The 13093-nt window shown below is 35.7% G+C and overlaps 1 protein-coding gene across 1 annotated transcript; it reads right to left on the bottom strand.

Moving 5' to 3' along the window:
* Positions 1-1774: 1774 nt before the first annotated feature.
* On the bottom strand, positions 1775-12183 carry LOC100376812 (glycine amidinotransferase, mitochondrial-like). Its single transcript, XM_002733408.3, has 7 exons — positions 12017-12183; positions 10230-10415; positions 8822-9017; positions 8133-8323; positions 4342-4479; positions 2270-2498; positions 1775-2111 (listed from the first exon to the last, which is right to left on the bottom strand). Exons 1-7 carry the CDS (start codon positions 12125-12127, stop codon positions 1885-1887), a joined length of 1278 nt encoding a protein of 425 aa, XP_002733454.3. The 5' UTR covers positions 12128-12183; the 3' UTR covers positions 1775-1884.
* Between the last annotated feature and the right edge of the window lie 910 nt (positions 12184-13093).

Here is a 13093-nt window from a genome sequence, read left to right as displayed (position 1 = left end):
TAAATTAGAGAATACCCGTAATACATTATTTATACCCGTAACTTTATATTATTTCTATTGTAATGCTATAATGCGAATATGTTTTAATGTAGAAGACCTGTGATCATGAACAGAACGGTGTTTGGTCAGTAAGTTATTTTTGGAGGTGTGGGGTTATGGTGGGGTGCTGCTTGATGCAGTAAGACAGTTGACATGATCGGGAAAATACACGGAAACATATTGTTTCAATCGAAATGGAAATTAGATTGAAATTACACTGAAGTAAAAATATGTTCTGCTCGATCAGTTCAACCGAAAACCCAACATTTAAAGTGGTGAGAGTTGAGCCCCACAACATACAACTAGGTCATGTCAAAGCGTTTAAACAATGTACTGTAAAATAACCCTGTCGAGCAATGCAAATCGCATCCATCCCGGCTGGTGCGATGGAAAGATTTGATTTCCCTCAGTCAGGTTCCAAGATGGATCATCAATTGTCTGATTTCCAATACGTCTTTCAACGGATTCGATTAAGCCATTCCATTCAACTTCCAGAATTATGGTGTCGTTCTCAACGTTATGGGCAAGCAAGTTCCCGCAAAATTGTTAAAGTTGAACTTCACAGCGAATGGTGGTAGAAGTTGCATCATGGGCTATTACACCCTGTTTACCGGTACAAATAAAATTTGGTCAAGACCGAGACAACGGCATCACTGGAGACGTATATCCCGAAGGGTACACAATTTTCGCATTTGACCTCACTCCCGACAAATCAGCGATCATCATAACCTCAATTTGATACAAAAAGTAAAATAGGTCTTGATTTACGCTGGAATAACGTTATCGAGATTGACAGTTACAGAAACATACTGACCGATTTCTAACTGCGATGGGCACGAATCAAGTTTAACGTATTCTGTCTACTAATCTATATCCGTAATGCGTTCTGCGATGTTTACGCTACAGACCAACTGCCTAAGGCAAGGGTGTTCGTATCAAACAGAGAGGGTGGAACACATTGTGTCTCTTTCTATCTGAAGGACCCCTACCTATTTGACTCATACGGCAGCCCATCCCATTACGCAGAATTTAAAAGACGTTCGTAGGTTCATCTACAATCATCGCATATTTCAAGCAACATTTTCTACAGTGTGTGTGATCAATATGTCCTATGTTACTTGCTGTGCAGATGTCGAGGACACTTCGTAGTTGACTCTTTCACGCATGATAAACATTTAAATGACGTTTATGTGAACAGATATATAGAGTAGTTCACCGGACTCAAATAACTTCTTTATGACAGATATTTTCCCCCTCACCGTTTTACTTTATGATAATTTCAAACATATTTATGTTACTATTAATCTTTTACCACTTTCCCTCTTTTTTCTTTTAAGATAGATAAGCGATTCTGATTGTAGTTATGATTAGGAAAGAGTAGAAAAAGCTCAACTGAATAAAAACAAAAAAGTGTACTGACTACTTCACTCATTGGAAAAGAAATATACAAAAAATAACAAAGTACCACTTTTTATTCATCACTGTTCATTATTATTATCGATTTTCTCTTTTCTATGTTACTCAGTTTTTTAATCGAAGTTTTTTGTACTTATATTTCATTTTTTGTGGTATTAGAAATACTTAACCACACTATAAATTTATAATCCATGTAACATTTTCATCTATATTAACTGTATGTGAGTTTGTATGTGAGCGTCCTCTGCCGTTCATTCATAAAATTCATGCTGGGCGTGACGTCTTTACTCGTTTATGGTCATAGCTTGATTTGGGTGCATGGAGTATTTCATGTAGGTGACAATTATTATTTCTAATTTTAATATTTTTTACTGAAGTGATAAATTTCCATGCGTAAACATGCTATTTGAAGGAAGTTTGAAATGTTGATCATAGGTATGATTCCATTTTACCACGACGACGGATGTCAGTGGTCCAGCAGTGGAAACCACCTCCAAGAGAATTAGCATGTCTGATGGAGAGGGTAATTGGCTTAATTCCCAACTTTTCAAACATCTTTACGGTGGGAATTTCGTCGACATCGCAGATAACACGCTTGGTATCCAGCATCAATACATTCATAGATAACCACTTGGACGACATCCATAACGGATGAGCTGTAATTAAAACGTGGTCAGTAAACAGTAAATTTATTACAATAATATTCACTCATCGGAGATTCTCACATCAAGCATAAACAACGGCGCTATTCGGTCATCATTTAAATTAAAAGAAAAGTAAAGAAATGTATTTTTGAATAATCCAACCAACTTACAGTCTGGTATAACCGGGTATGGAGGATAAACAACTGTCCATCCAGCTTTCTTAAACATATCAATTTGATGACATGTTCTTTCGGGATTAGATAAGACAACACCAGGTGCGATAATAAATAATGTTGCATCAATATGCATAGGGTTTCCATTTTCGAACGATAAGCAATGGATGTTGTACTTGTCGCCAAGATGACGTTTCAGCCACTCAATACCAGAGTAATTGGTAACCTGAAAATAGACATTGACAAAAATATGAAAAACACAAATGTGGTAACCTCAAGGACAGGTTCAATTTAATTTTGTAAATGTAAATAAGACTTTGCCTTTATTTTCCATACTCCCATACCAGACCCAATCTTTGTCACGCCTGTTTATTGACAAGTTGTATTCATTCATGTAACTAAATATAAACGTTTACAAAGTTCCCGATCAGCAATGAAATGGTAGCTTAGAAACATACGATGACCGAAACAGTACCGCCACCCACAGTGTCACATGATTGTATAGTGCAGTTCAGAGATGGTAGTTGCCCAATAATTTGTTCTGACAACCAGGTACACACTTCTTGTTTTGAATGAATTTAAGGATGAGATCAGATTTTGCAAGCTTGTGTTCAAACTAGTAAAAATATTTGTGCTAAATATTAATAAAATAATACGATACACAGATATGCGTGTCATTGTTTTTTGGACCCAATGACAAGGCAAATTGACATAGATTGACAGTGAATAATACAAATCAATGCCTACTTCTCGTTGATAAGTTCTGCATATGTTAAACTCAGTCATAACATCAACAACCTGTCATCACAAAGTCGTTTTTTTCTGGCTGGACGGAGTGTTAATTTGCCTTCAGAAAATTGTTGCTGTACGAAATAAAAATTCCCACTATAAAGGATTATAGTAACTGCAACTGTAAATTGTACAAAGGCTTGCGCTGTACAATTCTCATCATTTTCATAATAAAAAAGTAATTTTAGAATGATTTCCATATGTCTGTTTTAAGGGAAAATACTTCACTAGTTTGAGACAAACAAACGTGGAGATAAATAAAAATATATAACATGTAGGTCGTCGAATCGCATCTTCACTGTGCTAATAGGTTTGAATAAAAGGGCCCACGAATCTGCGTCTCATCCCCAGAATAGTAGTTGAAAAAAAGCAACAGCGAAGCAATATCATTTGTAATACAAAGGTCGACATTCAAATTTGGTACAGGCGACACTTGTGATTTCATGTTACGATGTCAAAATGTTGTGTAGCGACTTCTTTCCATAACCTTTCTGTGTGTGAAGTACACAGAACGCCATTTAGCTATCTTGAATCGTATCATGAAGTATGACATAGATCAGAAAGATATTTTATAAACAAAAAATGCCGCTAGTCGTTTGTTTAGAATTCAGTCTTCAAAGCAAAGTGTCGTGCATTGAGTTATCATAATGGTCAGTATAACGTACAAAGTGTGAATATATTCAGATTATACATAACTCTAGTTTCGAAATGACCATGATTTTTCTTCAGAATTAAAACAGCTATTTAGCCGTCTTGAATTGAGTCTCAAACCAATGTATATGTCTGATGTATGGATTTCTGAATTATTAAAACAAATCGGCTGCCAATCGGCCATATTGAATCTACTCGCAAAAAAACATATTGAATTGGATCACCAAACGAATGTTTGTGTATATGTATACAAAGATGTATATATATATAATTATACGTGTGAATTTTGTGACTGGTCCAGACATGTCAGTAAGGCTGTATAACTGTTTTTATTCAAACTTATTGGCCGCTACTCGACCACTTTAAATCCAATCTGCAAAACATAATGACGTGCACCTATATTCCAAAATGCCTAATGTATGTATCGAATTGGAGCAATATCCGTCTATACAAGCCACCATCCGGTTCTGGAGTGAAAGTGTCAGCACACTTTATTTTATGTTTTTGTCATATTACCTCAAACTCTGCAAATGGTGTGCATTGCCGTGTAATAAAGGTGATTGACAGGTCATACTTGTTTTCAACTCTGGAAGGACAATTAACCCAGTAATCGAACAAAATAAACCTACCTGACTTCTCTGAGCAAATATGTCACGACCAGCCCTCATGAAATCGGCAGCATCAAAGCAAGGTTCAAATTCCGTAGTTACAAACTTTGCCTGATCAGTAATTTTATGACGATTGGGATCGTTCTCATCTGGATAATTCTGAAAATGTATATATATATATTCTCAAATAAGGCATATTTTAGAATTGTGGAAGAACTGTGTCCAGTATCAAGCTGCACCCCTTGGCAACAAAAGTTTCTTGGGGACAATTTGTTACCAATTTGATAAAATGTTATAAAGAAGTGTTAACAGCGTCTAAAGTATCCTAGTCAATAATGTGCATTTTAGTGCGAGCACTGTATATGATTTAAATGTTGTATTGCGTCAATTGATTCACCTAGCTGTTTTAGATTGTTGACCATACTGCCATAGCATCACACGTTACTAAGGCTTACATTTGATTTCCATTCGCGATCCCACAGATAATCATTAGCCTAATAACAATTGTTACAAAACATATATATTTCCTGAAAGTATCAATTTAAAATTTACAATCTTTTGTAGTAACTAAACTTATATACAACACAGTCTGACACAATATGGTGCTGAATATTTCAAATCTGCCTGGATGTACATAGCAAAGCCAAATGTTGCCGATTTTAGTTGTGGCATCAAACACACCGCTGAATTTGTTTACTAAGATGATGTTCTAAAATGTCAGGCCTTATACACTGATGCCTTCAAGTTGAAGATATTAGTAGTAGTACACTGAAATTAGAACAACATGTCTAGATATACCACAAGCCACGATAGTACGTTCAGCTTTACTTAAGAGTAAACAAATTCATCTCTGGTCACCTCATACATAATTATTAGCATAGTATACAGCGTATTTGTATAAATTCTCATCGACAACACCACCTATATGATGTATCAAAGGGTCGAATCAAGAGGCCAAAAACATATTGCTTTTCCAATGATAAACCTTACGGGCTGTGTCCATATTTTCTCTTGAATCACTTTGCGCATTATCGTGTGATCAAATATTGATGATATTGATCCTCAGAAGAAACATTATTTGGAAAAAGGACAAATCATTGTACACTTTACTACTTAACAAATACCTGAATGTTAATGCAATGGCAACAAATACTGGCCCTGGTATGTGCTCAGCTTTACCAGCTTACAAGCCTTCACTAGTGCCCTACAAGCCTTTGACTAGTACTTTTGCTAGAAAGGCCAAGGATATAGTGCTAATATGTTGAACATGATACAGATGTGTCATGCAATGAGCTCAGTTGGTAATAAGTTGTTCTATTATGTGGGAAAATTATCTCTGCAATGAACAGATATATTTGTGATGACAATGTAATGAATGCTGCTACTACAACCTATTCGGCACCGAGAACAGACAAACACCTGTCTACTCTTATGAACCATGACAGGCATTCAAATTATCAAGCTGCCATAAGGCATGATGCCAGAAGCGAGTGTCTCGAATCCGGATGGATGGGCACAGATGCATAGTCGAAGACATGGTCATATCAACATATTAATCGATTGGATGTCTCTAGCTACCAGAAGCATTACTACAGTTGTTGATGCAGTTGCTTAAGGAAAGGGTTAGCGTCTGCCAATGCATCTCAATGTACAGAATTCTATGGCTCGCTTGACAGTGGCAACTGACCTTTACTTATCTAACATTTTTTTGGTCGAATGTTGTATATGTGATGTTTGATTCTGATTTTTTGTGACTCGTGATATTCATCCAAGTATGGATTTCTGATGGAACCTTATCCATATTGTGTACGTATATGTATCTCTATCTGTTTAATTTCGCCAAAAGATCTTTTTCATTAGAAAATGAGACCTTCTTTCAACAATAGGTAAATTGAGTGGTTGATCAAAAATCAATGCAGCTAATGGCTAAGCAAGTTGTACATACATTCAAATGAGTCTAGGAACCATTGATGCTGAAGGGTGTACTGGGAGGGGTGGAGGAATTCATGCTTGCAATAACGGGTTGAAATATGTTTATTTGTTGTTTTTAGGATGCAACCTGATATTTGTTGCTATCTTGGTTATTCAAATATGAATTTTTGTGGTGGGTGGTTGGTTGTTGGGTTATTCGTTTAGACAACCTATAGCTTGAAATCGTATGGTCCTAATAAAAATTCGATATGTCGGTGTCTTCTAAAAACATGGCATCAACAAGAATGATTTCTGTGTATTTATTACTGTTGTAGATCCTGGGAACTAGCCATTGAATATGACGTCGAGGGAATAAGATGTGCTTAACATGATTGTTGCTGGCAATATTTAAATTTGTACTAGGAGCGAGCTGTGTCACTAAAACTAGTCGTTTTATTGCTATGCTTCTAAATTATTCTTAGATATGGATTGTAAAATATAAAGATGACATAATGTTTAACAAGGAGATTTGTATATGGTAACAGTCAAGTATTATTGACACTTTCAATGCAATGTCAAGGAATCAAGAGGTGGTGCTTTTTAAAATGTATTTGTGGTCATTTTTCATTTTATTCAAGTGTATTGCAACTGCTCAAGTGACTGCCATGTTCTCCTCCCTTCCTCTCCTTTTTCTCTAATAATGTTACTGGTCTACTCCTTATTTGATGCTACAATACAAATTAATTACATGTAATTGGAGGTTTTAAATTACGATGTAACACGTCTTAGAGTTGTAGTATGCCCGTGCATATTAAAAGTAAAACTGCGATGCAATCAAGCGAAATACTGCACAAAGTATATAGTAAATTCGTTTTAAAGAAATAAGTGATAATATTATAAATTAAATTAAATAGAGATATTCAATGTATTTTGTATGTAGAAAACGTGGCCAGATCATTCAAAAATATAATTTGTGTGAAATAACTGATATTTTTAAAACAGCATACAATACAACAACCAGAGAGGTTCACCAACATGTCTTACATGTCTTTTCTTTTGCTTGAGTGTGAAAGTACATTCTTTAGTTACTATTTCTTTTATTAGGGAAGATTTTTCTGCACAAGTAGAACATATATGTATACATAAATATACATATTCACATGTTTATGTATATACAGTTGGTTCGTGTGTCAGCGCATGCTCAACATCCTTGATTCGATTCCCAGAACAATAGTAACCAAAATATTATATAATGCCCAGTTGCTGAGCAATAACTAAACAATACAACTGTAGTATAGATAAGAAGTCTCATGAATGGCCCTGAAAGTTGTGAGAGTGTATTCAAAACTTCGTAGAGCGTTTTGGATCATTTGCACGAAATGAATAGTTTTCCTTATTGAAGTTATGATTTATAGTTATTATTGGAGCAATCTTTATAATTACGGTTCCTAGGGTTAATAACATGAAGTCAGTTTCATAATCATAATCTGTGAAAATTTCCACTAGACCTGGGTGAAAAACATTTCTGTGAACGAAAAAGTTGAGGTTAGGAGAATTTGAAATAACGTCACAAATAAATACAGCTCTATATAACGTACGCATCTGAAACTGTCTAAATGTTTCGAACTAATGTAATTTTCATTAATAATTCAAGAAATGTTTTCTGAAAATACTAACATCATAAGATATTGGCGTAGTATGTAATACCCAGTCATTATGCCATTAGTCCAGTCAGATAGACAGAATTGTTATTACACACCATGGACATTATTACACTGATAAAATCCTTCATCCTTTATGAATCTAATTAGTTACAGGCCAATGTATATATTTAGAATTAAAACTTTTACTAAATACAACATAACATGAAATCGACATTTTAAGAAATAATTATTCCACACCTTGTCGTAAAGTTCATCAGACATCTGAGGTTTTGGAGCTGTAGTCCAGCGTGCTCCTTTTTGGAAATATTCCTTAATGAGTGGACGATAGGCTCGATACTCGAAGAACCGTGATCTCCATGCCATGGGAGCCTCAATAATTTCATCACCAATTACCAACAAAATATCACGCGGCATAGCAGCATGCATGCCTTGAGACAACAAAAATGTAAAATTAAACAGTTTTATTTTATACGTGCGACACATTCACTGATAAATCTTTGGGTAGTTTTTTGTTGACAACGGAAGCATTATCCTACATTTCTGAGTAGCATATTTACATGGCGATTACTAATATGCGTGTAAAAACAAATGTAGCTATTACTAATCTGCAACCTTTAACCTTTCGTGGATTAATGATTGCACTCATAATCTATGTTATTTGAGGGATTGTTTTGATGATTACTTTCGAATATGTTTTGCATATGTTCTTAAATCATTCAGGTACTGCATGCATATTAAGCACTACTAATACATTGCACACATCAGACACCACGAATACACACAAATAAATGCAACTGGTTCACTAAACGTTACTTCACTAAGAAACAACAATTAATACTACTAATTACTGACACATATGAAACGTTTTTGTGAAAGTAAAATCCGATGAACAAAACATTTTATATTTAATGACAATCAGTCCTCACCAGTGGATCGAAAATCCGGAGTTTTATATTCTATGGAATGGTCCACAATCGCTGGGCGGCGAACAGTGACTCCTTCCTGCTCTAGTATGTTACAAAACGTCTCAATTTCAGCAGCTGCTTTTGCCAAGTGGGCTGCAGGGTAAGGTTGACCACCGCGATATTTAAAGAAATCCCAATTTCTCTTAACTGTTATAGCCTGAAATGTAACAGGTTAATTCACAAACAGACATTCTAGATCCACTTGTTTGTTCTTTGGATGTTGCATAAAACAAATACATTACTAAAATGTTGTAATATTGCTGATTATCCGAGTCAGAATAGGTAATTCACAATTCATAATAAGTGAGACTGTTTATTATTTGGAATATCACAGCAGAAAAACAACAGGTAATTGCAAGTAATTGTCATTTGAAACATAGTAAAGGCCCAAACATATAGATATTTAGCATGTTGTGAAAGAAACATGTTGTTAAAAAGTCCTGTAAAATTTGGGTTTGGCATACAATTTATTAAATTAAAGTAATTTAATAAATACTTTCATTTTACACTATCCAAATATTGACATATGGAAAAAACAAATACGTAACATATTGTGACATAAATTGTAAGTGAAAAGTACTTTTAGAAACTGTTAACAGAGTCCTTGACTTGTGAATGAAAAGCACACATGTTTGGACACTTTGCAACAACAAGTGCAGTTGCCGATACTCCCTGACCACAGTGCACTAGATTAAATTGTAGTGCAGCTGTTTCGACAATGTGCCAGAAGCAAAGAAACATTGTACATTTTTTACACCGGAGAGTGGAGTGTTCCTTGCAACATCGATCAAGTCACTGACTTTGTTTATTGTATATTCCCATTCCTTGCTGGTTCAATTGACTAGATCCCTATACTATTTATTTGATAAAGTGGTGGAAACCCTTATATATTAAGCACGCTACCAGAGACGTCTAGTATAAGACCTTGATTGAGGATAAGGTCCCAGCTCTAGAATACGGAGTAGCCCCCAAAAGACCCCTTCCGTATTTTAAGTCACAATATACTATTACGTGCACGCCTTTAAGATGTCACATGAACATGCTATGCCTACATAATCAGCAACGTAACTGGCAGTTTATCCGTGCGATTACTACACTAGATGACATGAAATCAGCCAAAGTTGTATTGAACATTTTCCTAGCGCAATGTGAATAACATAATTTCAAAGTTCAACTATTACACAGGGACATGATCATTGATTGTGGCGTTGTTGTTGTTACATAGTAAAATGAACATTCAACGTCTAGCTTGTCATCGCATTTAAGGTTAATAGTAAAATTAAAGCTGTAAAACAACTACTCAAACAACTTGGTTTGCACACATGTAACTACCAAGCTCTCTTTTTCAAATTGACCCGCTAAAGCTCACCTGGACTTCCTCTGTAAATGGTGGTACATGGGCACCTTCCACTCGTCCCACGATGATCTCCTCCAACGGATCCCATTCATTACATGACCATACTGGAGACCGCAAAGGTGTCTCCGTCTGCTTTTCTCGACCCAGAGTTATTTTACTGCTGCTCAAACAGGCTACGTGACTTCTAAAAGAACATAACTAAATGAAAGAAGGAAATTTCAATAAAGTGAAACCTAGCCACAGTGCATTCTCTAAAAGATGTAATGTAATATAGGTTCTAATAGGTCACCTAAATCGGTGTTGACATTAGTCATACCTGGAGGCTAAGGTATGCAACAGATTCAACTGTGCCAATTAGCGAGATAGACCGGGTAATAAGTTCATTAAATAATTGAGGGTAATAGCAATTACCTCCACCATATAGACATTGTTGACAACAACTGTACGTAGCCTTTCTTGTGGGGGTATTCGGTATTTGTGATCATTGACAGAAATTGACAATAGAAACTGGTTAAGTTGAGATTTCATGTCTATCCCTGTGCAGTGACTATAATTACATGCAAAATTGTTCAAGAGAACAGATGATGTTATAGACTTTAAAGGTCTTTTGTTTAGCCTAATTAGGGTATATTGTTATGTTGAGTAGCTCACAGCTTGGGATTGGGAATAGTAAGTGACATAATCTTGTGTTTCCTTTGTTCATACAAAGCCATGTAATAAATGGACGAATCATCCTTTAGTACACTTTTAAGGTGGCAGTCAAGACAGCCCCCTGGTTTATACTTAATAAAAGCGTCTATGAACAGACTAATCTTTTGAATATCATTGTTGTCGTCGAAGGCGATTGATATGCAAACTACGTTTGTCTGACGCATTACAAGACAAAAGTCGAAACAGACATCATGATGAAACCCCTCCTTTAAAAAGAGGAAAAACGACCAGTGATCACAGCGATATCATATATATGTTGATCAATTGTGGTCTGACCTTTTAACACTGCAAGCAGTATGGCGATAGTAGTTTGCATTCGAAAAGTGGGGCTGTTTCATATGGAATAACGGACATAATCCGAAATAAATCTTGATATAAGTTACTTTCTGTTGTTAATTGGATAAAAACAGCTAGCTTTGCTCAAAACTTGGGGGGTCTGCTTACCTGTCCTCGCGCCGCCGAAGGCGCGATTTTTATAGGGGGTCCGAGTGCATGCTCCTCAGAAAAAAAATGATGAAATCTAGACCCTCTGAAGCGCTATTTCGTGCATTTTTAGGGGCAAAATTCGAGTTTAATAACATTTCCCCTCCTTATTTTGTTCGCCGCTGGGGCTGCGAATACTGCGTATACAACTGCGTAGCCGTGCTCACGGCATTTTCTATTAAAAAAAATTGAACCTGGCACACAAATACACATCGCCAATTGGTAATACACTGGGCAAGGATTTATCAGCATGTTTCACGGAAAGTTGGGCATGTATTGATGGATCTATTACCGAGCACCCAAAAAGTGAAAAAATGAAAAATATGAACTCAAAATTGAATTTTTATGCAATGCATTCATTATGGCATATCCTGTGATGTTTATTTTACTGGGGAGCACTGGCCACGGGTGAAAGTCGGCCATCTTGTGCACCTATTTCTGGCGATGGGTATTTTACTAATTTCTTGTACATTTTGAGTATTTAAAGTTACATTGTATAGGTTACATGTGTCCGCTACCTTCGACTCAATGCTTGCTTATGTCTCACATAAGAATTATTGCTGGCGATTTTATCCATAAAACACATTCTATTTATAATTACTTACTGTGCCTAAATGGTACGCCGCTTCTCTCCCTTTGCAACCTACGCGAACAGTTAACATTACTGTTAAATTGCACGATCTTGTTTTATGAAAACCTCCAATACGAATAACCATACAAGTCCAGTTGATGTAACTGAGTGGTTCATTCAAAAATATAAATCTCTATCCGGTGACAATTGTGAATTATACTAGTATGCTAATGCTACCAGCTCCCTTCATGTATTTTTAGATTAATTCCTCAAAACCATTTGACCTCCTGGGCAATCCGAACAGTGTTGGAATACGATTTCAGTGTGCAGTATGTACACTAAAACCAAAGGTTTATTAATTAGTGAAGTAACGAGAAAATAAATTGTCAACACCATTTATTCCCAGCCAACATGAACTAATTAGAAGTCACAGAATCACCTGATGGAATTCAGTATTCAGTCAATAAATTCTAATCATGTTAAGAAATATGTTCCTATTGAATTATCAAATGAAATTGGTGACAGCAAAAATAAAATGATATGACATCACAGGTGGATAGCAAACTGATTTAACGATGTCAACAAAACCAACAAATACTACACGACTGCCATAAAAGTGTGATGATTAAGTTATGATATAAAAAGAGTGAAAGTGAATCCACGTTGTTGAATTGTTTCACTGGACATACCTACAATACTTGAATACACGTGTATGTTTGCCTTGAACTTACCCCATGTTATTAATTAACGTTTGGAATGTACTGGAAACCATGTAGACTTTTGCTTTTATCTTTGGATTTTTTTCCACCAAAACTTGATCAAAACAATATTATAATATGAAAGCATAATATCGCATTCTAATATCATGACAGAACCTGTGAATATATTAAACTTAATTTACATTCATCATGGAAGGTACTAACGGAAGGAGACACGACGCCTATCGGCACGGATCTAGAAGCCGTACCTACACACGAATTGGTGACGTCACAAAATACATGACCTTCAATCGGGGTCGTTTCCTCGGTATATACGAATTGGTATATACAAATTACAATAAAGATACCTAAGACATTACACATAAGGTAAAACAAATCATGTGACAATATAA

Source organism: Saccoglossus kowalevskii, chromosome 1, assembly GCF_978046115.1.
Source record: "Saccoglossus kowalevskii chromosome 1, keSacKowa6.1, whole genome shotgun sequence".
Classification (NCBI taxonomy): domain Eukaryota; kingdom Metazoa; phylum Hemichordata; class Enteropneusta; family Harrimaniidae; genus Saccoglossus; species Saccoglossus kowalevskii.
Note: the sequence above shows the minus strand (reverse complement) of the source record. Positions and strands in the feature narration are given on the sequence as shown.